General features: G+C 34.7%; 2 protein-coding genes across 3 annotated transcripts; one reads left to right on the top strand and one right to left on the bottom strand.

Annotated features, from left to right (window-relative positions):
- Positions 1 to 993: 993 nt before the first annotated feature.
- On the top strand, positions 994 to 9,915 carry LOC123564068 (sorbitol dehydrogenase-like). Its single transcript, XM_045357342.2, has 8 exons — positions 994 to 1,148; positions 2,297 to 2,461; positions 3,389 to 3,548; positions 4,265 to 4,383; positions 4,830 to 4,895; positions 5,114 to 5,289; positions 5,544 to 5,665; positions 7,687 to 9,915. Exons 1-8 carry the CDS (start codon positions 1,061 to 1,063, stop codon positions 7,841 to 7,843), a joined length of 1,053 nt encoding a protein of 350 aa, XP_045213277.2. The 5' UTR covers positions 994 to 1,060; the 3' UTR covers positions 7,844 to 9,915.
- LOC123564069 (clusterin-associated protein 1-like) lies at positions 9,537 to 27,584 on the bottom strand. 2 transcript variants are annotated; one of them, XM_045357343.2, is made up of 13 exons: positions 27,442 to 27,584; positions 23,136 to 23,247; positions 22,520 to 22,604; positions 21,637 to 21,819; positions 21,107 to 21,202; positions 20,685 to 20,768; positions 18,904 to 19,037; positions 16,058 to 16,199; positions 15,281 to 15,365; positions 14,862 to 14,963; positions 13,024 to 13,044; positions 10,656 to 10,708; positions 9,537 to 10,056 (listed from the first exon to the last, which is right to left on the bottom strand). In XM_045357343.2, exons 1-13 carry the CDS (start codon positions 27,461 to 27,463, stop codon positions 9,895 to 9,897), a joined length of 1,281 nt encoding a protein of 426 aa, XP_045213278.1. In that variant the 5' UTR covers positions 27,464 to 27,584; the 3' UTR covers positions 9,537 to 9,894. The 2 variants fall into 2 exon arrangements, with proteins under 2 accessions (XP_045213278.1, XP_045213279.1); XM_045357344.2 differs by lacking the exon at positions 13,024 to 13,044 and having other exon boundaries at positions 27,442 to 27,583.

The raw sequence follows: 27,584 nt of genomic DNA, 5'->3' as shown, positions 1-27,584 counted from the left end.
GGGGACTCTATCTTACAAACACGTTCCTAGTATATATTTGTTGAATGACTTGCTGGTCAATGGTAAAATTTTATAGTTTTTATTTAAGCTCACCTGAGCAATAAGTGCTTGAGGTGAGCTGTTTTGGTATGTGTCTGTGATCAATAATTTGACAGTTGACACTCCAGAGGTCACAATTTAGGACAATCTTATGGAAACTTGGTCAAAATATTACCCTCAAAATCTCAGTTTAGTAGGTTGGATCAAAAACTGGATCTTTGAGTGCGGGAGGTCGTGGGTTCGATCCCCGGCCGTCGTACCAAAGACATAAATAAAAATGGTATATGTAGCATTCTCGCTTTGCACTCAGTATTAAGAGGGTAGTGCTAGGACTGGTCAGCCCAGTGTTGGTATAATATGACTGGATGGTGTTTAATGTCACATTTCTACGGGGTGATATTCCAGTGAGGCAGCTCTATAAAGGTGGGCATTATGCTCACTGCTACAACCCGAACACACACACAAACTGGATCACAAGGTCAGTTATTAGGAAAACCTTGAAACACTAGACCACATTTTCTACAAAAGGCCAGTTTCTACCTGATTTCATAAGACTCAGTCAAAATGTTTGTCTGTTAAAAATCTATGATCAGTTTGTAACTGGGTCACTTTGGGGAAAAACTAAATCATTAGGTCATAGAAAAACTTAACACTTCACAGGCAACTTTTTCAGCTTGTTCATCATAACACAAACTATGGACCAATGGTTTCCATAGGGAGTTGTGTAATAATTCATAATATCAGTCCTTGTATCTGTGATAAATTTTAATTCTTTTGAAAAGTCAAGCATGATATCTTATGCACACTCCTGCCATTACATAAATGCCTAGAAAAGATTACAGTAAAGGTAGTTACTTTTTTTTGTATCTATTTAGTATAGTTTTACCTGTGCATAGCATTGAATTTTAATCAACTTTAAAATGACCTATATTTATCTAGTGTTAATGTATAGCTAGTGAAAGTTATCCACTTCATTCAGTACCATCTTATCTCTCCACTTAACAACTACACTAAAATAGAGATGTCAGGGGATAATTTAGCAGCTGTGTTACATGGGCCATTGGATGTTAGGTTTGAAAAAATACCTATACCAGAGCCTAGCCACAATGGTAAGTGGACTTTTTTTTGAAGTATTACAAATAAGCTGTTAAACGATGTTTTGAAAATTAAATGTTTGAAATAAAACATCAAATTGCAATTATTCTGGACTTAAAAATGTATTTGCATTTTATATAAATAATTCTAAAGTAAATATTGAAAAAATCTCTAGTTGTGAAAAATTACAGTTAATTTGAGATGAAATGTGCAAAGAAACCATTTCAACAAACTTCCTGAATGTTTGACTATGTACCAGTATTCTTCACTAGGAATAAAACTTGTCTCCCCCAACATATTGTTTTGCCCTGTCCGTCCGTCTGTTTGTCACACTTCATTTCCGATCAATAATAGGAGAACCATTTGACCTAGATCTTCCGACTTCATAGGATGGCACTGGCTTGTAGATTAGACAAACCCTATCTGTTTTTTTGGGGTCAATCAAAGGTCAATGTCACAAGGGTCTGAACATGGAAAACCATTTCCGATCAATAACTTGAGAACCACTTGACCCAGAATGTTGACACTTAATACTACGATGACTGGACATGCAGAGTAGATGACCCCTAATGATTTTGGGGTCACTCTAGTAAAGGTCAAGGTCACAGTAGACAGAACATGGATATCCATTTCTGGTCAATTACTTGAGAAGCATAAGACCTAGAACCTTCAAACTTCATAGAATGATAGGACTAACAGAGTAGATGACCCCTATTGTTTTTGGGGTCACATTGTCAAAGGTCAAGGTCACACAGGGCTGAATATAGAAAACTCTTTCCTATCAATAACTTGAGAACCACCTGACCGAGAATGTTGAAACTTAGTTGGATGATTGGGCATGCCAAGTAAATGATCCCTATTGCAGCCAACCATCAGTGTCTCTTTGACTTTCCCCCATTTACTTCTTGTTTATGACTATGCATGGAGACATGGGCTTTTCTACAAAAGTACCTTCTAGTTCTGACTAGGATTTATTTTAAATATCCCAGCACGGAGACATTAGTGTTGTAGCAGAAAAATAAGTTCAAATTGGTACGGCACACCAATAATGATGCCTATGAAGGTTCTGCCTGTGTGTGTGTGTGTGTGTGTGTTGTTTTTTTTTTTGTCTAAGTCACAGAACTTTTATGGAAAGACTACATCAAGTGCTTTTTTTTGCTAGAGGTGATGCTGTGTATGGGGTCAGTGGGTATCTGCGGGTCTGACATAAAGTACTGGCAAACGGGCAAGTGTGGAAGATTTACCGTGGAAGCTCCAATGGTGATGGGTCATGAGGCTGCAGGCACTGTCGTAAAGGTTGGACCTGGTGTACATGATCTCAAAGCTGGTACGAATATTGAACTTAAATTTTTGCATCAGAGGTATTTTATGCTCAACAAAATTGCACCTTTAACAAAGTTCTCTTCAAACTGAAACTTAGAGACATTTCAGTTTGTTTATAGATTGCATAAACCTATCCTTTACTGTCTCATCTGTACAATGATTGTGAAACTGAATATCAGAAGTTCTATCTAACTCTATATCACCATTTGTATTTCTTTTTGAAGAGAAAAATGTTAAATAAACAGTTTTGTTATGAATAGATACTAAAGGTAAAGGCAGAGTTTCTTGTTTGATTGGGTAGTTGATAAAAGTCCTGGGTAGTTGATGAAAGTCCCCATCTGGCAAGGATGGAACATATTATTTCCAGCAGAATCCACAGCAGGTGTCATATTTACCTCCCCAGCAAGTAAATCAATCAGCACTGAACACCAGTCGGGATATCAACTGCGACCAGGAATTGAAGTCCAGCTTGCTAGCCACTGTGCGTACTGACTACTATGAATAAAAGAACATGTTCATTTTATATTAAGGACTGTTGTAAAATCCACTGTATATATATCATATCAGTTACATGTACATTTTTCTTTACATTGACAAACCCAGAATTATCTTGAAACTAACGCCACATCAGCATTGCACAGAGCTAACAAAACTAACTATAACAAATAAGCTTACCCTTACATGCTGCACAAATAAACCAAATTTTACATTGTATTTGATCTTCATTGAATCACAATGACTTTGATAACAACCTGACTGAACTCCAGTACTATATACAATGCTGTCACAGTTACAAATTATGTACAGGGAGGGGGACATAAATGAATTGCCTAATCATGGCAAAATTTGCTAATACACCAACTTGGTCTCAGTGCACCTGTGCCATGAAATTTTGTTCAGTTAATAATGTTGAAACAGTGCTTTCTTGCAGGTGACCGAGTGGCTGTAGAGCCCGGTGTTCCATGTCGTACATGTCACCTGTGTAAGACCGGTAAATACAATCTGTGTAAAGATGTTTCCTTCTGTGCCACACCTCCTGATGATGGTAACATGTGTAAGTTCTACAAACATCCAGCAGATTTCTGTTTCAAGTATGTTATAATTTATTTCTCTATTGGTAACCAGTAAATAAAGTAAGAGAAAGACAAAATATCAGTCTCATTAATTCATTTTTTGATTATTTTAAGGAAGTTTCTGTGCATTTTTGGAAGTTTGTTATCGTTTTCACAAAAAATCAAGTTTTAAATTAGTTGTTCCAGCTGCCTAAGTTTTAACAACAGCTAAAATGCTGCCCTCTGCTTTGGATGTATGCATGTATTGAGTGTACATATACTGACTAATGGTTAAGGTTAGGTTAAACATAGGTTTAATAGTGTACATGCATACGTACACTAAATGCAGGAGAAATAATACTGACCCCAAAATGCTGTTAGTCCATTTCATTTGCAAGCTGTTTTTATACTCCACTGCAGCTGAAGTCAAATCATTCAATTTCTTGGGCACAAAATTTTGTATCTTTGGGTTATGAATTCTTGGATTTCATCTTTTTGGGATTTTATTTGTTTATTTCGATTTAATTTCATTTATTGAAATCTACGAAAATTAGTCCCCCAATGAATATTAATTATTTCACAGAATGTATTTTAATAAGGTCCAGTAAGAAAACTTACCTCAACATTTTATACTTCATAACAGAGATTACACTATTTTTATCAGTGTTGCTCAGCAATAAGACACAAATAGAATAAAGAGAATACAGCCTGTTTTTAATGCCATCACCGTCTTATGATGACTTATTTTCTTGCAGACTACCTGATAAAGTTAGTCTTGATGAAGGGGCCATGTTGGAGCCCCTTGCAGTTGCAGTGTACAGCTGTAAAAGGGGAGAGGTGGGACCAGGAAGCCATGTGCTGATTTGTGGAGCAGGTGAGACCTAAATCATATAACAACATATTCAATATACTCAATAGAACAGATCAGTAAAGTGAAACCTATCGTACAGATGAAGACACTACTGTCATGTGGAGATAAAGCTAAAACAAGAAAAAAGTTAAGAACAGAATCAGATGTGATTTTATTTTACCTCATTTCTGTTGCCAGTTCAAAGCTCCCTTATAACATCATGTTAGATATTCCTACTTTTCCTATATTAAGTCAACCCACAAAACAAAAAACATCACCTTGCATGGGAATGTAATATTACCAACATTTGGAAAAATTCTGTCAGTTTCAGGTCTGCCTCGGACAGCATTATTCTGCTCATACTGCAGATCTGTCTCGAACAGCATTTTTCTCCTCATGCTGATATTTACTCATATACTGATATTTATACATTGTGACACTTTTTATTTTTTTTATCATTTTACACCCAGGACCTGTAGGAATCTTGGCAATGATGGTAGCCAAACAGATGGGAGCAACGTCCGTACTTCTTACAGGTAAAATACAGAAATTTTAATTCATTTTGAAATATTTAAACTAAATATGTATGTAAGAAACTAAAATTTTAATATCTGAAACAAGGTTCAGCTGAAGTTTTGACTAATATTCAGGAAGTGGAACTCTGTATTTTGATTGGAAGCATAGACAAATTTGTGTATAATAGGCATTTTTCAGCATACAATATGTTTTCTACCTTAAAATTTTTAATTTATAGACATATCTGAAAACAGACTAGCTGTTGCAAAGTCACTGGGAGCAAGTCATGTGATCAAGGTCAGCACAGATGACCCTAAAGAATTAGCCAATCAGATAGAGGCAACTATGGGATGCCAGCCTAATGTCAGTATTGAGTGCAGTGCTGTGGATTTCAGTTTCAGAACAGCTATTTATGTGAGAAAAATGTTGTATTTCTTTAATTTAATTGTGGCATATGAAATATTCATATTTTCTTCGAATGTCACCCAAGTAAAGTTTAAAGAATTTTCTGATTAGAATCAAGCAAAAAATAGTACATCCGTATCTTGCACTTCCATACAAAAATACAAAACAAATGTATGTTTCTTTTCGAACATACTGATTTTAGATAAAAGTTCTTAAGATATTAAAAAAAGATCAAGCTACAGTGATCACGACTGTGTTTACAGGCAACATATCCTGGTGGCAGCATTGTAATGGTTGGCAGGGGATCGTTTGATGTAACTATACCTTATACCATTGCAGCCACTAAAGAAGTGGACATCAAGGGCATTTTCAGATATGCGAACTGGTAATTACAATTGTATATATACAGAATTAGACTGAAATAAGAACGTACTGCAGGAATATGATGTTAAAATGAGCTCTTGATAATTTTATCTAAATTCAAGAAAGACAGTTCTTTTGATTTTCGGTTTACTGCCAAGAAGTACAAAAGGGCTCTTTCTCATTAACCAGGGCAAATTTAAGGTAAATGTGTCCTTCAATTTCTCTCGATAACATGGGGGTATAAAATTTAGTATGATATAAAATGTTTGTGTGAAATTTCAATGAAATGCATGAAAAGTATTTAGAAATATTGAAAGAAATGTCAATTTACAGAGATTTTCATAGTGAAAATGGCAGACAGTTTTGTCTGAATACAAGCAGCTAATGCCTGACGGCATTTTGGCCGGGTTTTCCAAATTAGGTGATAATGAGTTAAAGATCTAGTAAAGGCATATAATAAATAACCCCCAAATCAATTAGTACTATTAAAAGGAAAAGGGAAAAAGTGAAATGGATAGGTAGACAAGAGCTGTCAGTGGACAGCGCGCTCGACTATTCTCAGTGCTTGATAGTATAATTTTAAGTCGAAAGCATATTTTAAGTCGAAAAGGGGCCATAATTCAGTCAAAATGCTTGATTAGTTGCCTCCTCCTTTTTACAGACTGGGGTCATGATGGTAAACAAGTATGCAAAATATGAAAGCAATATCTCAATTGACTTTGAAAATATTAGGGGTGGTACGCAAACTTTAACATTTATTCTAAGTCGAAAAGGGGCTATAATTCAGTCAAAATGCTTGATAGAGTTGCCTCCTCCTTTTTACAGACTGGGGTCATGATGGTAAACAAGAATGCAAAATATGAAAGCAATTTCTCGATGGACTTTGAAAATATTTGGGGGGTACCAAATTTAACATTTATTCTAAGTCGAAAAGGGGCCTAATCAGTCAAAATGCTTTTATTAGAGTTTGCCTCCTCCTTTTTACAGACTGGGGTCATGATGGTTAACAAATATGCAAAATATGAAAGCAATATCTCAATGGACTTTGAAAATATTTGGGGTGGTACGCAAACTTTAACATTTATTCTAAGTCGAAAAAGGGGGCCCTAATTCAGTCAAAATGCTTGATAGAGTTGCCTCCTCCTTTTTTCAGTCTGGGGGCATGATGGTAAACAAGTATGCGAAATATGAAAGCAATATCTCAATGGACTTTGAAAATATTTGGGATGGTACGCAAACTTTAACATTTGTGTGACGCTCACGTCCAAGGTGAAATACTTGTCCAGATATTGAGCGGAAACCATTTTCAATGTTCAGGCCCCTGTGACCTTGACCTTTGACCCGGTGACCCCATTCTAACTTTGGACCAACTACGGTAATAGTGGATCATTGTGACCAAGTTTCTTGAAGTTTGGATTAGTAGTTGTTGTGAAAAGTGAATGAACAGAAAGGTTAACAGGAGATTCATTGTGACCTTGACCTTTGACACAGTGACCACAAAATCAGTAGGGGTCATGTACACATCAAGACTAGCATACCTATGAAGTTTCAAGGTCCTAGGTAAATACTTCTATAGAAATTGAGCAGAAACCATTTTCAATGTTCAGGTACCTCTGACTGTGACCTTTGACCCGGTGACCCCATTCTCACTTAAGACCAACTAGGGTAATAGGGGAACATTGTGACCAAGTTTCTTGAAGTTTGGATAAGTAGTTGTTGAGAAAAATAAATGAACAAAAAGGTTAACATGAGACTCATTATTCCATCCATCCGCCCTCCCGCCCGGCCAGTCAGAGCTATGGGACCTGGTATGTGAACTTGTCTGGTGATCCTAAGAATATTTTTACGTTTCAATTGATATCTCTACTGGTTCCCTAGAAGGGATGGGGCAGGATACAAGATAAAGTGATTCCTATTTAGCCCCCCTCCCTCCAAAGTTTGGTTGGATTATAATAATAGTTCAGCCAAAGTTTACATAATTCTTTTTCTGTATTCCAGTATCACTGCATTTTATAAATTACTACATATATTTGTGTATTTCAGTTACCCCGCTGCCCTGGAGTTTGTATCGTCTGGAGCTGTTGATGTTAAATCTCTGATCACACATCACTTTCCATTACTGGATACAGTGGAAGCCTTCAAAACGGCCAAGTCTCCAGATAGTAATGCCATGAAAGTTATCATTCATTGTGATCAATAATGTAGTATTATTGTCTGTTGTGATATTTGTACAAGTGAAGATTAAAATGTGTAAGTTTAAATGGGAGGGTGAAGTGATATATCGTTTCTGGCTGTGGTATACAGGTATGTTGTAAGATGGACAAAATAACGATGAGCCATAACAAAATAATCTCATCTTGATTTAGGATTTAACCTTGACCTTAAACAGACATGACTGAAGGCAGTCTGAAAGACAGCTATATCCCCTGCCACTGTTATGGATAGTGCAAGGGTTGATGGTATTGGGTGGAAGCATTGATGTTAAGTGTATTTTATAGTTCATGTACGACAACACCAATGAATTTGAAAATCCTTCAAGGAGTTTAGGAGATACAAAGCCCACACAAAATGGAAGGCTCAAACCTTTGACCTTGAGTTGTGACCTTGACCTTGAGCCAACATGGCTGACTCAGTTCTTCAAATCGTCTTAATGAGGTGATCATTTGACCCAAGTTTTGTGAAAATCCTTCAAGGGGTTTAGGAAATACAGAACTCAAACCTCAGACCTCGAGTTATGACCTTGACCTTGAGCCGACATGGCTGACTCATGAGTTTTAAACAACGTCTTGATTAGGTGATCAATTGACCAAAGTTTCATGAAAATCCTTCAAGGGGTTTAGGAGATAAAGAGCGGGCACAAAATGGAAGGCCCAAACCTTTGAACTTGAGTTATGACCTTGACCTGGAGTCAACAGGGTTGATTCACGAGTTCTGCACATCGTCTTGATGAGGTGATCATTTGACCAGTTTCATGAAAATCATTCAAGGGTTTGAGGAAAATACAAAGAGGACACAATGTTACAGATGGACAGAGGGTCAGACAGTATCCCCCCACCCCAAACCACTCGTGGTGGGGGATTAAAAAGACCAAAAGACCCAGCAAATTATTCTGAAATAGTGCTGTTTTCTGAGAAGAATATTTTATAAGTTTCTGCTAAATACCTGGAGGCCATGTTTTTGATGAATTGGAATAAAGCAAACAAGCTTGGTAGAGAGTTACATATGGACCACTTGTGTTAAATTATTTTAAAATTGGACTTGCTCTTTCGGACAGATTTTTAAAAATTACTCTGTATAAATGTAGGAAAAAGTTACCACACCCCCAATGTTTTTTGATGAATAATAATAATTTAAATGCTTTTGGTAGACAGTCAAATAAGGTTCATTTGCGTTTTATCTTTTGGTCAGCAGTTTCATATAAGATTTTTCACTATATACATAAATCGAAAAGCGACCACACTCGCTAGCAGCCATGTCTTTTTGACTAATCTGAATAATCATGTCCCGACTTTAAAATCATTTCACACAATTGGTCCTTGTGTAACCCTCTAACAGGTTTGTTTGAATATTTCCGATACATCAAAAAACATGGCCTCCAGGGGGGCATGGTCACTTTTCCCTATATATCTATATTTGAAACTTTGATCTAAATTTCATAATGGCAAACAATTTATCCAGGTTTCAAGTAGAAAATATAACCTCGAAATAGCAAACAAGGTTTGAACTCTCAACAGTTTTGTTGAGGCAAACATTCCTGTCATGTTTCATCACAACTGTGCCAAAATAAAGACCTGTAGTGTGTTAACAGCAAAACAGAATGATGACTGCCAGGCGCTCCACCTATATTAATAGCTTTGGGTAACAGTACATGTCATTTAAACATAAAACACAACTGATGTTCATGATGAGATTTAATTCTCTAACATGATAATACAGCTACAATATAAATAAATAACTTATGGACGGAATGTTTGAATCATTTCTTCAACACTTAATTTGGATATCAGATCACTTAAAAATAGCTTCAGCTACTTACACGTGTACAGTCTTTTTGTACCCTTTTAAAGATACATGATTTCTGATTTGTTACAAATTTTAATTGTGCTTCTTGCACAACAATGTTAAATGCAATCAATGCTATGTCAAAAGATGAATAAACTTAATTACAACTGCTGACTGGCAAACTAATGTGTTTTCAGATTATCAATGTTATCACTTAAAGGGGAGATAACTAAGTCAGTCTTTATATCATTAAAAGTCATTATCACTATCGTTCAGATCTGTTGGTTTTGGTTGTCTCCTGCTGACATTTTTAGTCGGCATTTCAATATCATCACTGTCATCATCGTCGTCATCATCATCCTGGTCATCTTCATCCAGATCGATGTCCGAATCTCCGGAGTCGTCCGACTCCTGCACAAAGAAATAAACCTTTGTAGTATATGTCAATATTTTCTAACATAAACACAATTACTGTTGACAAGATACATGTACTATGTTCAAACAGGATATGATTCAAGTTGTAGTAATAATAGCAGAAGTTTTCAAATTCAATTTGCAGTTTTTATAAACCTGCTTAAGGTAGAGGGACCGGAATGACACACTTGTTTTGCAATTTGCCAATCTTCAGATGTAACGTAGCTGAACACTCGGATAACTTTCCGTAAAATCTAGAAAATACCAAAATCACATACGGAAAATATGTAATTTGTACACTGTCATTATTGGTCTACTACCTTAAAATTCCGCCAGAAAAAATGTATCATGTATCATAACATTTCAATATATAACAATTCTTTGGATGTTACAATCAGTATTTTTTCAAAGGTTAATCTGAATTATGTTTTGACAAAAGAGTTAATGAAGAATTAAAATGACTAAAAAACATGACATTCCTTTCTGCAAAGTTCAACAGTCAATAACTTGTGGTAACGCTTCATTCATGAAAAAGAAGAATAAATTGTTTTAAAAAAAGAGAAATAAAGAAGAGAAAAACTGTAAACAATCCATACCTCACTTATATCACCCATCATGTTACCCTTGACACGACCTCCAGCTCCTGCAGCTGTAATGACAAAAAATACACAATTAGCTTTTATTTACCACAACACACCCTTGGAAAACCTAACCACTCAAAGTGTTTTGTTTTTTTATTTAACCACTGATTTTATTAACTGCAGTAAGGAGTAATGATGGTATAAACTTTAATACTGCTGCCCATGTGGAATCAAATGGTCATAGAAAATGACAAAAAATCCCTTTTGACTTTAACCTAATATAGAAACTACAAACCTGAGTTTGGAAACCACTCTCAAAACCCTTTTATCTGATTGGTTATTTCTGAGCACGAAATTAGACCAAAAGCAAGACTGTATTCAGAGACATGCCTCCGAGTTTTGTTTTACAACAATGGAACCTAGTCAATGTTTTGGTGTTCAAGAGTGAAAGATATTTAATCTTGTAAAGTGAACAAATTCCCTCTTCAAGTTTGTCAATGTTTTAATTAAGTGCATATATTTCAATCCTTATTACTGGTTTTTCACCCAGAGAAAAATATATTTAATAGATTTTGTTGTGAAATTATCAGATATATTTCACTCTAGTATTCCAATAATTTGTTGAAAGAACGTAATAAAATAACTATGCTAGAAACTATATACAAGCGTGTAATCAATACCTAAAGAATTCCTCTGAAACATTTTTCACCATTCTTTGTAATGTTTCCAAGATTCAAAAGCACATTTATATGTAGTTTGGCTACCAACTAGATAATTTTTTTGAATTTTGATAATCATTTCCCTTATATATTCTGACCGTTCTTGCTCGGCTCAGATTATGTTTTGAGAAGAAAAGGGTCATAATCATACACAATTTGAATAGCCTCGGGAGTTATCTCCTGTGAACAAAACACTGTGTCTGAACACAGACTAATTTATATGCAAAATCTTTATGGAAAAATATTTTACCCCAACTACAATTCTACCTAGCAATATAAACTTACTGAATGGCTTACTGGTCAATAGTAAAAACTATTGTCTGATGGCCAATGGACCGAGAGACAATTGTTTTGACTATAAAGTGTTGTTTTATTATAATATGACATCAGAAATGTGTAGTTATCTTTTCTGGTCCAGTGGCACTAACGCTGGTGTTAGGGAGCATGAGAGGTGTTGCACATTTCATTACCTCTCATGAACAGACTCGTTCAAACTAAGTCCGCCATTATTTTACCTGGTTGTGTTCTATGTTTCCAAAGGATCTTATTATAGATTTAATTATGTAATATTTTTACATTGATTTAATAATGCTGTAACTATTATCAAGAAAGTACTGCTCACATTGTAAGAAAATATTCTATATTTACATTGTTTATATACATGTCTAAATACAGTTTACACACATGCAGAAAGTAATTTCCTACAAATACTACAACGGAATTTTTCTACTGTGCAAGCTTTTACTAAAGGATATATAATTATACAACCATGCTATAGCTCTCTCTATAAACCTTCCTGCCCAGTGCAATATATACAATATCCTTCTGCTGAAACTAATGTTGGGTGCATTCAGAGTTTTGTCACCTGTCAGTGACATCATTGAATTTAACTGGTTATATTAATGGTGACCAGTTTTGTCCTTTGATTCCGTTTGAGCAACTGGGTACCGCAGCATGACAATGTAAAAACTTGATGACAGCATTGTTTTGATGGTTTAAAAGAGATGAAAGCTTACATTGTTTTGATTGTTTTAAAACTGTTAATTTTTCATCAGTGGTACAATTATGTAAAGAAGTCAGACAACATTCTTGCCTTCCTGGCAAGACACAATAGTAGTATTCTGTCAAATTGATGCAAAGAGCATTCTTTTGATTTGGTGCTCCACTCTTTCCTTTTGTGACCTTTACATATTTTTGAAACTGAAGTGCTAAGGGTGTACTGGTACTAAGTCCGAACTAATGCTAGAGTATGACAGAAGCTGAAAATTTATAATGAAAATACATCATTCACAAACATAATACACTTGATAAAGTTTAAGTAGCTTTATTATACAATTCTTGCACTGACTGTAGGTGCAGATGGGAATATCTGGCATAAGGGTAACTATTTAAGTAGTTACCATGCTTTGATGGTGTACCAGAAAAAGTTGCCCAAGAGCCAGATATTTACATCCACAATTTCTTCTAGTGATAGTATACAATTCTTTCACTTGTTGTAGGTGCAGAACCGCCAAAACAGTTGAGTTTTCAGCACTTGAGAAAACACTGAAAACGCTTGTCTGGTATGCAAGAAATAGTATTATGGTACTTCAATAAACCTTATCAAATAAAATATGTTTGAAAATACTGTACTTTTCATTTCAACCTTCAGTGCAGTGTTTTACCTGTCTGCATTGATAAACCAGCTAAAAGTGTCAAAGTAAATTTACATCAGTATACATTTCTCACATTTTTCTTACTGTTCAGCTTAAAAATCAATTAGATGCTATTTTTTTTCAGCAGTATTTCCCACATGTTTACAGAAATAAGTGAACTGGAACAGTGTTTAACAATTTTGCAGCAGGACTTACTTTATATGTAAAGCAAATGCAAAGAGATATTATATTCACAACTGTCATGGAAAAAATAGCATAGCATGGGATTAAACTGTCAACCTCCAGACTGGTAATATTAAGCTGTGCCAAGAGAGCTAAGCCAGCAGGCCTTAAGTACGTAAGATGTTTGCTGATTTACATGTTTGCTTCTCGAGTAAAATTAGTATTAAATACAAATAAAACAAGAGCTATCAGAGGACATCAACCATGGACTACTCAACAGCCTTGTCAACTGAATGAATATAAAAGTGAAAAAAGGGACATTATTTTGTAAAGATTGCAAATTAAGAGTTATGGAACCTGTACACTGCATGTCAGATCATCTCAGTGGACAAGTGTGTGCAGTTTCAATACATTCCCATTAGAGGGTACTGAGATACCAGCTTACATACGAAAACCTTAACCAAAAATTGTTAAGTTGAAAAAGGGGCATAATTTTGTAACAAGAGGGCCATGAAGGCCCTGTATCGCTCACCTGACCTACTGACTTAAAGATCATCAAGATTAACATTCTGACCAAGTTTCATTAAGATATAGTCATAAATGTGGCCTCTAGAGTGTTAACTAGCTTTTCCTTTGATTTGACCCAGTGACCTAGTTTTTGACCCCACATGACCCAGATTCGAACTTGACCTAAAGATCATCAAGATTACCATTCTGACTAAGTTTCATGAAGATACAGTCATAAATGTGGCCTCTAGAGTGTTAACAAGCTTTTCCTTTGATCTGACCCAGTGACCTAGTTTTTGACCCGACATGACCCAGATTTGACCTCGACCTATAATTCATCAAGATTAACATTCTGACCAAGTTTCATTAAGATATGGTCATAAATGTGGCCTCTACAGTGTAAACTAGCTTTTCCTTTGATTTCACCTGGTGACCTAGTTTTTGATCCTACATGACCCAGATTCAAAATGGACCTTAAAATTATCAAGATTAACATTCTGACCATTTTTCGTGAAGATACAGTCATAAATGTGGTCTCTACAGTGTTAACAAGCTTTTCCTTTGATTTCACCTGGTGACCTAGTTTTTGACCCCAGATGACCCAATTTCAAACTTGTGCAAGATGTGACCTCTAGAGTGTTAACAAGCTTTTCCTTTGATTTCACCTGGTGACCTAGTTTTTGACCCCAGATGACCCAATATCAAACTCGTTCAAGATTTTATTGCGGGTAACATTCTGACCAAGTTTCATTAAGATTGGGCCAAAAATGTGACCTCTAGAGTGTTAACAATCTTTTCCTTTGATTTGACCTGGTGACCTAGTTTTTGACCCCAGATGACCAGTATCGAACTCGTCAAAGATTTTATTGAGGGTAACATTCTAACCAAGTTTCATTAAGATTGGGCATAAATTGTGACCTCTGGAGTGTTAACAGTCAAATTGTTGACGCCGACAGACGCCACCGGACACAGGGCGATCACAAAAGCTCACCTTGAGCACTTTGTGCTGAGGTAAGCTAAAAATGCAAAAGCAGAGCTATGGAACTTTTGCAGTGTAAGTCAGCTCTATTCTTCAAATAGTCGAGCTAAACAAACAAGCCTCTTTAAAGACCGAAGACAGTATATCTAATTCATGAAACATGGAAAACATGTAATTATATGTAAAATAGAAAGTTTACCATCTGGTCTGTTTCTCCTGGCAATGGGCCGACCTCCACCTCCAAGGTCATCATCATCATCATCGTCTTCACTGCCTGAACTCTCATCATCATCATCAGACCCTGTAATATAATAATTCTACCAATTATCGTCATCAGCAGCAGCCTTATAAATTACACCAGGATACATTCCCATGATTATGAATAGCTGTGCAGCAAAGCCAAATAATAAAGGCGAGTTTACCATTTCTGATCAAGAATTGATAATTTAATTTCCTCAGTTATGTTGGTGAAAGCAACAATTACAAGAAAGTCCTCTAGTCATGACAGTAATCTTTTTTACATTAAAATCTTCCACTTATGACTTTAAAACAAAAAATAATAGGATATTTTTAGAAGCAAAGGATGTAAATAGATGAATTTTAAGACTCCCTCCTTACCTTCTTCTCTATGGTCAAGGAAGAGATTCTCCTTCTCTTCACTCTTTAATCTGTTAGCCATTTGTTTTAAAGCTGTTTCTGTCTCCTGTTGTAAGAATAAACCAACACTTTAATACACTGCTTTCAGTATTTTTCATTTGCATGTTCAAATTAGAAAAATCAAGCCCTGACTGGTGATGTTTCTTTTTGTTTACAAGTGATTTGACCAGTCTGTTATCATAGCCTTGGATGTTGTAACATTATTTCACTATAAGCATTAATTTTCATTATTTCCAACAAAATGGCCATTTTACTTGGAACATGAATTTGTAGATTTCAAATTTAAGATGTAATATAAAATGGACTTTGATTTGTTTGTTGGCATTAAATTTCAGTCTGACACAACTAGGAAACTCATAACAAATTAAACCCAAAAGATTTATAATGAATTCACAGTAAGTCATAACAAAATACATGAAGTACATAATACGTCGGTGTCACAATGAATTTTCAAATTCAAAAACATTTTATTTTTGTATTTACAGCAGAAGGGCAGATTACCGTATGCAGAAATATCAATAGTATCATAATCATAGTTTTTTCTTATAAAGCATGATAAGCCTGTAATAGGCTTGATAATCGATTGTTAAAAATAAATCATTGCAGTTAGCACTTCACCAAATTGTTACTAAGTATAAGAATTAACGTTTTATTGAAAGCAAATAAACAAAGTCACAACAGCACAGTACAATTTTAAATGTGTCATGCCACAAAATTATATGACCAAATGCAGATTACCTCAAATTTATCTTGTTCCACCCTATTATAGTCCTCTAACTGGGATTCTAGGTAGGTGAGATTGCGGAATCTTATAAGATAGGCATCGTAAAGTTTCTGTAAATCTTCTTCTAATTTCTCGTATTCATCCATATATGCCGGTCTGAAACAATTATAAATCTTTATTAAGTAACATTATTTCCTTTCAAATACATCAGGCATTTTACTGCATATAGGAACTTACTTTGCTGGACTTTTTGTGTATAACAGACATCTGCCAATCTGTGTTTTTCTCATTTTAGGATATATTTGAACTAAACAGTATATTTTGGTTAGCTTTGATTTTATGCAGTAAAACTTACCCGAGCTTCCATCCTCATTTAGACATCAAATATTAAAGGCAATCCTATGCATTTCCCATATTTTTGTAAACACTACTTTAAACTCCATCTCTGATAAGCATTCATAAAAGTCACATATTAGAATGATAAAAAAATTTCCTATTTATGTAGAATAGTTAAAAAAAAAATATTTATGATGAATAAAAACATATCTGTAAGCCTGTAAGGACAAAACAAATCAGAAATTTTGAATGCTGATAAACTGAAAGAAAAAGGGATGATTTTTTAAAACTCAGTTTTTAAGTTTATTCAGCTTGAATGCAGCGATACAATTTCACATGTGAGATCTGTGGCACTATTAGATATCACCAATACATATTTAACAAAAATATATACAAGAGGACCATGATGGTCCTGAATCGCTCACCTATCCCCACATGACCCAGTGTTGAACTGAGTACGACGTCGTTATTTCTATTATTTGACATAATGACCTAGTTTTTGAGCACATGTGACCTAGATATCATCAAGATAAAAAATTCTGACCAATTTTCATGAAGATCCATTGAAAAATATGGCCTCTAGAGAGGTCACAAGGTTTTTCTATTATTTGACCTAATGACCTAGTTTTTGAAGGCACGTGACCCACTTTTAAACTTGACCTAGATATCATCAAGCTGAACATTCTCACCAATTTTCATGAAGATCCATTGAGAAATATGGCCTCTAGAGAGGTCACAAGGTTTTTCTATTTTTAGACCTACTGACCTAGTTTTTGACCCCACGTGACCCAGTTTCGAACTTGACCTAGATATCATCAAGGTGGACATTCCGACCAATATTCATGAAGATCTCGTGAAAAATATGGCCTCTAGAGAGGTCACAAGGTTTTTCTATTTTTAAATCTACTGACCTAGTTTTTAACCCCACGTGACCCAGTTTAGAACTTGACCTAGATATCATCAAGGTAAACATTCTGACCAATTTTCATGAAGATCCATTGAAAAAATGGCCTCTAGAGAGGTCACAAGGTTTTTCTATTTTTAGACCTTCTGACCTAGTTTTTGACCGCACGTGACCCAGTTTGGAACTTGACCTAGATATCATCAAGGTGAACATTCTGACCAATTTTCATGAAGGTCCATTGAGAAATATGGCCTCTAGAAAGGTCACAAGGTTTTTCTATTTTTAGACCTACTGACCTAGTTTTTGATCCCACATGACCCAGTTTCGAACTTGACCTAGATATCATCAAGGTGATCATTCTGACCAATATTCGTGAAGATCTCATGAAAAATATGGCCTCTCGAGAGGTCACAAGGTTTTTCTATTTTTAGATCTACTGACCTAGTTTTTAACCCCACGTAACCCAGTTTCGAACTTGACCTAGATATCATCAAGGTGAACATTCTGACCAATTTTCATGAAGATCCATTGAGAAATATGGCCTCTAGAGAGGTCACAAGGTTTTTCTATTTTTAGACCTACTGACCTAGTTTTTGACCGCACGTTACCCAGTTTCGAACTTGACCTAGATATCATCAAGGTGAATATTCTGACCAATATTCATGAAGATCTCATGAAAAATATGGCCTCTAGAGAGGTCACAAGGTTTTTCTATTTTTAGACCTACTGACCTAGTTTTTGACCCCATATGACCCAGTTTCGAACTTGACCTAGATAACATCAAGGTGAACATTCTGACCAATTTTCATGAAGATCTTGTGAAATATATGGCCTCTAGAGAGGTCACAAGGTTTTTCTATTTTTAGACCTACTGACCTAGTTTTTGATGGCACGTGACCCAGTTTCGAACTTGACCTAGATATCATCAAGATGAACATTCTGACCAACTTTCATAAAGATCCCACAAAAAATGTGACCTCTAGAGATGTCACAAGGAAAAGTTTACGCACGGACAACGGACGCTGCGTGATCACAAAAGCTCACCTTGTCACTATGTGACAGGTGAGCTTATAAAGATGAAGATAATCCTTCACTGTTTTGTAATTAGTGGATATGCATGTAAGTTTACGAGAAAATCTGTACAGAACTCAGTTTGGCATATACATGCACAGAAATCTGCATACAAAGTGATTAATTTTTCCCATTCATATTTTGCAATTTTTGAGTAGCTTTTAATAGCCTTTCAACCCCGTAGATTTAGGTGCTGCTCCTAACTAACACTCTGTGAAGTCTGTAACCTATCTGACATTGCTAAAGTCTGTACCCCACCCACCTGATATTCTGTAGCCTTCCCAACACTGTTATTCTATAATTATGCTTTTTGACGCTCTTTAGTCTTAATTCTAATCGATATGCTGTAAAGTCTGTAACCTACTTGATAGTCTGTAAATTTCATAACCTTCATGACACTAATAGTCTATGTAAAGTCTTCAACCTACCCTACAGTCTGTAAAGTCTATAACCTTCCACACACTATGTAAAGTCTTCAACCTACCTGAAATCTTCCTATCAGCCCATAGTCTATAACTTACCTAACACTCTGTAAAGTCCATAACCTACCTAACACTCTGTAAGGTCTGTAATCTTTTCTGGTTTCTCTCCAATTCATTTCTCTTCTTCTCAATCTTCGCTTCAAGATTTGCTTCATCTGATGCTACATTATCCAACATGTTTAATGTCTTTCGGATCTCATTCTGTATTAATATAATATCAGGTATGTTTTACAATGAAACAGAACATGGAAACTCCCATCTGCTTGTATATATATCCAGTGCAGTAGTATTGCATGAATGTATCTGTTACCATAATGTTACTACAAAATGTAATGACATTTAACAGGTTACTGTATATAATATTCTAAATAAACAAAGAAACAAACAATTTTTTTGCAGCAGCGATGAGAAAAACAAGAGCTGTCTCCATAGGATGACACATGCCCCCGATGGCACTTTGAATGAATAGTTATGGCCGATGTTAGAGTTTAGGACCTTTGACCTACGGATCTGGGCTGCGCGCGACACATCGTCTTACTGTGCCACACATTCATGCGTAGTTATTTTAAGATCCATGCATGAATGACAAAGATATGGACCGGTCACGCCCATCAATACACTATCATGAAATAATACCTTTAACGTCTAAGTGTGACCTTGACCTTTGAGCTACAGACCTGGGTCTTGCACGCGACACGTCGTCTTACTGTGCCATATATTCATGTGTAGTTACTTGAAAATCCATCCATGGATGACAAAGATATGGACCGGACACGCCCAACTATCATGAAAAATGACCTTTAACATCTAAGTGTGACCTTGACCTTTAAGCTACGGACCTGGGTCTTGCGCGCGACACGTCGTCATACTGTGGTACACATTCATGCCAAGTAATTTGAAAATCCATCCATCGATGACAAAGATACGGACCGGACACGCCCAACTATCATGAAAAATGACCTTTAAAGTCTAAGTGTGACCTTGACCTTTGAGCTACGGACCTGGGTCTTGCGCGCGACACGTCGTCTTACTGTGGTACACATTCATGCCAAGTTATTTGAAAGTCCATCCATGGATGACAAAGATATGGACCGGACACGCCCAACTATCATGAAAAAGACCTTTAAAGTCTAAGTGTGACCTTGACCTTTGAGCTACGGACCTGGGTCTTGCGCGCAACACGTCGTCTTACTGTGGTACACATTCATGCCAAGTTATTTGAAAATCCATCCATCGATGACAAAGATATGGACCGGACACGAAAATGCGGACAGACCGACAGACAGACGGTTCAAAAACTATATGCCTCCCTTCGGGGGCATAAAAACACTTCAACTCTTTGAATGTTTTTGCCTGTTATCATTGTGTTACCCCCTACATTTAAAGTTCACTAACCTTTCACTTAATAATTAAAATACCAATTTGCATATTCTACACTTTCCTGAATAAATCAATTTTCACAAATCTAAGAAGATGAGCACATTCTTTTACAAACTCCAAAACATTCTGACATTTTTAAATGTCTTGTCTAAACACTTTGCTGTCAGACTGTAAAAAACGTTGAAATGAGTAGCAACTTCAGGCAGCTTAAACTCAAACTTTGTTGCGTCTGTACAAAAATCATCTCCAATTATTGGCCAGTACAGTACATGCTTAATGAACATTTTGATTGAAAGGTTTGTAACGCAAGAATCTATTTCTAACCTTCACTGGCGGTTTTAATGATTGATGATAGGATCATTTATTAATGAGGTTAAAGTTTTACTACAGAGGAAGTTCTAAATTGTGAACAAAACATTTGTAAGGTCCATTTCAAAATTTTAAAGAAAAACCTTCTTGAAAGTTTACCTCTACAGCCTTTATAGATGCTCCGAGACTGGTCTCTACTTCATTGATCTCCAGCTGCTTGGCTATCACTATTGTTCTTTGTTCCTGTAGAATAAATAGTTAATTCTAAGATTAAATATGACACTTATTAACTGAATTCAACGCCAGCCCAAGCCTCCATATGTTATTCTATGAATGAACCGCACGAAATAATTCATTTAATTCTTGCTGAAAAATTTGATAATATTATACACAATGCATCAGAACTATACAGGTAACACCCATTTTAACAAACCAACTTGAATTGATAAATAAAACACCAATTCATATCTTTTTTTCAGCATTAAATCAAATTAATTGTAAGCTTTAGAAAAGATTTCTGTATGATCAAATCTGTTTATGAAAATAAATATGTCAAAGTGTATGAAACCACATAATCTTACCCTCAGGTCTACTTCCTTGCCAAGTAGATCATAGAGACCAGCACCTTTAGATGTGATCTCTGATGCCAATCTACGAGCTTCTTTCAACTCACTTATCTGTAAACGAACACAGGAATTTTAGTCTTCTTATCAGTAAAGAAAGCAGAAACTTAAATCTGTTAGCTCATTATTCCTGTGTAACATAGGCCATAAAATGATCTCATAATATACTGTCGTACCTTCACATATTTTTACATGTTATGCCTCTTGTTTTAATGTATATTTCTTCTAATAATGCATAACTTTTAAAATGCAGCTTGTTAATGATTAATTACTTTTTTTCAAAGAAAATTAAACAAAGTTATAACGTTTTATTTTGAAATACAAATAACAATAAACTATGGCTTGTCCTAAGGCCCTAGAGGAATAAAAGCTATTGTTAAACAGAGTAATACGACTTTCTGAAAATCTCCAATTTAGTACTTTTACAGTATATTGTCTGAAACACAGACATGCAATTTAAAATTACGAAAACAGTGAACAATGATTACCCTGGAGGATATGTCGAACGACATGGGTGTGCTATCTTCCTCCTCGGCCAGGTCGGCTTGATCTGCTGTGTTAGTTTTCATGGCGTTGTAGAGAACTGAAGTGACCTTGATCAGTTCTTTAACAGCATAACCATCAGCTTGGTACAACTTCTTTGTATTCAGTTTAATATGAGCTTTTGTTGCCTACAAGACACAGATACCATACATGCAATAATTATCAACAGTGTTTTTTTCAGGCCAATTTGGAGCAGAAATTCAACCAAAATCCCAATGGCAAATAGTATGGGTTTTTTCTAATTTCAATGCTAAAATTCTCCCCCCCCCCAAAAAAAAAAAAAAAGACTATACCTATGAAACCACAAACATTTGAAACACATAACAGTATGCTAACTTAATGCATTGATGACCACCATTTTCTTAAATGTAAACATTTCAATAAAAGATTTCAGTTTTTAATGACGTTTTACGACAAATATTTCCCAAATGAAAATGCCCGTGCTCCATTACCAAATCAGTGGAAAAAAAACACTGATTAAGTAACAGAATAACAGATAGCAGAAATTCACAGACACAATATTTGCTTAGACCTAAAACACAAATCAGTACAATGTGAGATTATTTACCGGATACAAAACAGATACAGAGAAAATTTTCATTTCATTATTTCTGAAAATCGCATATTTTCTCCTACGTTATTTCCTTTGAATTTGATAAAATTCATCTTGAGCAAATATGCAAGGTCTTATATTCTCATTCAAAACAGGCTAAAAAAATAGCAATCTTTATTTAGATATTCACAAGTATATCATTTCTATATCAACAACTAGTTTACAGATACACATCACGTAACAATGTGAAAAGTATATGAACAATGTAATCAAACCATGAATTCTGCTACAGATTTGATAAAGATGATTCTGTCTTGTTCAGTGTCTGTGTCCCCATTTATATCTGCGCTCGGATCATATCTGAAATTCGCAAATAGTTTGTAATACTAAAATGATTAACCCTTACCCTGCTAAATTTCTATAATGAACTTGTCCATTATTCAATTTGGACAGTACCATTTACTGTTAAAAGGGGTGCTTACCAAAAAGATACTGACTGAATGGCGAACAGTGCAGATCATGATTCACACTGGTCGCAAAGGCAGATTAAATTGTGTCCAGCATGATAAGGGTTAAATTCAATTTCAAACAGACTTAAAAGTGATGAAAACTACTGCAGCAACCATTTCAATGACATGGTCTTTCATCAACCACCGCAACAAGACTTTAGAAAACCACTTCATTTAATGCCTGAAATACTAGTAACAGTTTAATTTCATTTTGACCAGACTAAAAAATAAAATTCTCAACACTTACAACAACTGGACTCACCAATCTGCCTTCTACAAATCTGACCCATGATTCCAAAACCTGGAGACAGATAGTAATCATACTTAAAAAGATAAATTCCAATTTTTATATATCTAAATATAATTGAAAGAAAAATGTTACCTCTTAACCAGCCATTTGAGAACTTCAGCAACTAAGGGAAAGTTTGGGTTTCTGAAATTTTCCATAGAAATCAGGCGCACATATCCTAGTGCCCTCATCATCTCAGTGAAGTCTACAAGTAGAAAGCACAACGTTTATGAAAGCAAAAGCTCTATGAAACTAATGGGCAGAATACAGTATATTAAATTTTGTTCAGAGACACTTAAAAAAATTATTGTCTGATCAACAGAATGTTAAAATGTGTAGTATTATAAAAAACAGATTGTGACTGGATGCTTATTTTACAATAACTGACAAATCAAAGCATTAAATTTTGGTTTTTTATTGCATTACCAAGCTTAAAGTGGAATTATGCCCATTTTTCAAGTAAAAATCCAGCTGAAATAGATATGAGTGTAAAAAGGATGGAGGAAATTATAGCTTTTAACCCGATATACCAAACTCTTCCTGTTACCAGTATGAAATAATAACTTTCCAAATATGACTTTTCTTATATTGACTCGGGCAGTTTTTTAGGACTGCACACAGGAGTTGCTTCCGTTCAACTTCAGAAATCTCTACCTATAGTTAAGGGAGATCACTGCATAGAAATGAAGTAAAGGACTACATGTATTATTTTATTAGTCTGATTTCTTCATTTCGTTAATTTAAAGCATTTAAATGCATAGCAACCGAAAATTGCTTTTATAAAACATTCACCAGAAAACACACTATATGCAGTAAGATGTACATAATGCCACTTTAATTTATGTAAATGTCTGACAACTCATTCACAACCTCAAAAAAGTTATCAGAGTCATCCCTGCTAAAAACTTGTGTAAATGCAGTGTGTTGAGTCGAGTGAAATTTACAAAAAAATATTGAAAATAGCTAACAATTCTTTAGTTATAAAAAAAGTAATAAGATAGTGACAATTTTTTTAAAAAATGTTATTCATGAAAAGTATTTAGATAGTGACTCTACTATCTTAAAAAAACAATTTTCACATGTTCATTCACTACATAATGACATGTTACACAAAATTCCGCACAATCAAAAATTATTATGCACAAAATTACAAGCAAATAACATTAGTAAAAGCTTTTAGTTTCCTTACACATAATAAAAGTTTTTATCAAATGTAACAATAAAATTTTATAGGTCATTTATTATTCATAAACATTCTATAATAGTTTAAAAAAATGTGCATCAACATATTGTAAATGGAACTGATTTGGAGAATGCGCTGAAAGATTTTCACAGCTGTTGATATATCAAAAGTTTAAAGGGCATTTTTGAAGGCTGACAAGTGAGGTATGAACTTCTGTTTGTTCATGCACAGTGCAAATTTTGTTAAATTCAAACTTAAATTTGTAGAAGACGTACAGTTCATCAATATATGACTTAAAAAATTAAGTACGAAAGGGGATAATTTGAAGGGCCAAATTGACCCTTTAGTGGGATTAATCTGACGTTAAAATTTAGTCTTTCCTGGTTCTAATTGGTACCTGAGATATCGCTACATATATGACATTAACAAAAACCGCAATAGATCAAAAACATAATTTTAACACAAAGTTTTAGACAATTATGGTACTTGCTTAGTTGTCAGATCATAAGGAACAAGTCATAAGCAAAGCTCCATTAGAGTCAGAACGTTGAGATATTCAGCTTACATACAGTCAAAATTTCAAAAATTTCTACATGGTCGCATGGCATAAACATTCTTAAATATTTTTAAAGTTATCGACGTGCAATGAGACAGTTCATCAAGTAAAGGTGTGAAAGTTTTAAACAGCACATAGTTATGAGTTTAGCTTAGTTACATTACATTACTTACCAAAATTTAAGATATAAATGCTTAATGTTGAAAAAGCAAGTAAGTTTATGCGCAATAGTTAATTCAGTTTGTCCATGGACACTGAAAAAGTTTGGGATTCATCCCACACTGCTACAGATACACTTACTAAAACCACAGATAGTTCGGACTTGACGTTTTAAAAATACATTACAACTATTTGAAAGAGCTAAAAAAATTCACAAATTATTATCTGGATACAGAATTTTACAGAATGCTGACTTGTAAAATGCTTTACTAGCTCTTAGGGTGTGTGCTTTTACTGAAATTACCAGGACTTTTTGACGGCGGACATAAGATTCCTTGTTTAGTACAACGGCACCAAATTTGCCAAATGTTTACAGGAACTTAGTGATAGAATATATAGAACTGCGGACGTCTGCAACCTTTTGAGTATTAAAGAATTTATCTTACAAGATGTTCACCCCGAGGGCATTCAATTCATTCCAGTTTAAGGAAAGGCATAGGGCATTTTAAGGCATTCTGCGGCATGATAGGTTCGTCACGGTCCGCGTGATTTTGAAAAATAAACATTAGGCAGAAAACCATAACATAAACGTATTTTCCTTAATTTTAGAAATTCGTCGTACAATCATCATGCCAAATAAATTTGGAAGTCACAGTCTAACAAAAGATCTGCAAGTAAAGTCAAGACGTTTAAAGTTTTCAAACATCGAATACATCTTATCCATGGCTTGAACGGCATGAGCAGTCTTTATATTTCTGTATAAATAACAGCCTCTTAACGGAAAAGGAATTTAATACCTGTTTCAAAATTATTTTTTGGAAAAGCTAATGGCTTTTTTTATTTTACATTTTAATAGATTTTGGTTTAATTAAGAATAGTTGCACTGATCTTAAAGGTAAAATCTTGCAAGTAAATTTATGCGCATTAAGTAATTTTTTATTTATTTGTACCATGACAACGCAGAAAATGGACCACAGCCTTGCTCAGTTTCACTAGGGTTAAATTTGATTTCTCACAATAGTTGTTGAATTTTAAACATTAATATAATGTGTTAATAAAAAGATTATTCTGTATATTCATAAGAAATTACAAAAAATATCAATAAATTACAATTTGCTAACAAGAAAGAATACATAAGGACTTTTTGAAAATGTCTAGGAAATTCTTCGAAGAACTGATTAAAGTTGGCATTCGTACCTGAACAGCCTGTTAGGGGTTCAGGGTTACGGACTCCCTTTTTTAGAATATAGTCTAACTCTAAATTTTGTGAAAAAAATTAACAATACTTTTCAGTCTTGATAAAACTTGGCTTTAATGGCCCTTTTACAGTACCCCAGGATCATCTTTTTATCAATTGTTTTAATCTTCTCTTCAAATCATTGATTAAGACAAAGGCAGTGGGATTTTAACGGTCACTCAATTGGCAGTGCAAATGAAGGGTGGGTAAAACTAGATTAAGAAATAACATTCCTTTAGAATAATCATTAAATAGTTTCCTTAATTCTATATTCACAAATGGACAGAAAATTTGTCTGATAGTCTGTTACCAATTTATGTTAAATTTTAACATACGAGTATAAGGGTCAAACGAACGACAATGAGTAGTCAATTAAGCGAAAAGCAGTGCTAAATTTCATTATATCGTATTGAAAACCAATCTTTACGTAAATAGAACTAAGTTAATTATTCATTAAATTTTCCCAACAATTTTTTTATTCCCAGTAATATTTAACCTTTCATAAACAGTTTTGGGTGTATTTTGTAGAAATTTGTTCTCAGATTGGAGTTAAATGATGAAATTACAAATCGATGAGTTTGTTATCTGTAACCACTAGCCAGATTTAAGTGAATTCGAAAAGTTTTATTCGGATTTAGTTTCGATTTTAACAAAATTAATTTAGAATTGACAATTTAAAAACTATGGTTACAAAATATATACGTGTAAATAGCCAGAGGTACGGACCTACTTCTAATCAATAAGTTATAGCAATTGCTCCGTCACCCAAAAAAATAAGGATTCTTTTGAAAATTGAGTAAAATGCCGATATTTCGTCATATGCATTCAAACACTTGAAATTTCAGTGTGTCAGTTTTGTACCATTCCTGTCTAGAAAATAACAAATATTAAATTATTTGACAACTTGAAGGCAAAAAATGAGAATATGAGAAACCCTGAGAATACCAGAAACAGGGATACCATTTATTTTCCAGCCTGATCAGCCTGGCTCAATCTCTACAAAATATTGACAGTTACCCCACCCACAAACATGCACTACATAGCATTTTATAGAATAGCACATCACTCTTACTAACAGGAACTTTTATACCATTTATTTTCCAGATGATCAGTCTGGCTCAGTCTACAAAATATTGACAGTTACCCCACCCACAAACATGCACTACGTAGCATTTTACTCTTCTGATTTTGTCTTTTCTCCTGGAGCCTGAAGCATTAAAGTACATTCAGATTCAGAATCTTTGTCAGATTAATGTAACCTTACTTCGCAAATCTCTGTAAGACATTCTGATGTTGATTTAAATACGATAAAACTCCGAATAAGTATTTTCGTTTGTTTTTGTTGGAAACTATTTGAGCATGCGCACACGCCAGACGATTGTATTTCCTGTGCCTGTCAGAACAAGA

This window comes from Mercenaria mercenaria, chromosome 2 (genome assembly GCF_021730395.1).
Source record: "Mercenaria mercenaria strain notata chromosome 2, MADL_Memer_1, whole genome shotgun sequence".
NCBI classification, from domain to species: domain Eukaryota; kingdom Metazoa; phylum Mollusca; class Bivalvia; order Venerida; family Veneridae; genus Mercenaria; species Mercenaria mercenaria.
The sequence above is the reverse complement of the archived record's forward strand: the minus strand, read 5'-3'. Positions and strand labels throughout refer to the sequence as shown.

What these genes read in the sequence shown, in the direction of transcription:
- LOC123564068 (XM_045357342.2), top strand. Translation starts at nt 1,061, where the DNA reads ATGTCAGGGGATAATTTAGCAGCTGTGTTACATGGGCCATTGGATGTT. An exon ending in TGTGCTGATTTGTGGAGCAG is followed by an intron (nt 4,384 to 4,829) that starts GTGAGACCTAAA and finishes TTTTACACCCAG; the next exon opens with GACCTGTAGGAATCTTGGCA. An exon ending in AACGTCCGTACTTCTTACAG is followed by an intron (nt 4,896 to 5,113) that starts GTAAAATACAGA and finishes TTTAATTTATAG; the next exon opens with ACATATCTGAAAACAGACTA.
- LOC123564069 (XM_045357343.2), bottom strand. Translation starts at nt 27,463, where the DNA reads ATGTCTTACAGAGATTTGCGAA. An exon ending in CAGACCTTACAGAGTGTTAG is followed by an intron (nt 16,200 to 18,903) that starts GTAGGTTATGGA and finishes TAATTGTTTCAG; the next exon opens with ACCGGCATATATGGATGAAT. An exon ending in TGGTTTATCAATGCAGACAG is followed by an intron (nt 10,709 to 13,023) that starts GTAAAACACTGC and finishes TTGTCATTACAG; the next exon opens with CTGCAGGAGCTGGAGGTCGT.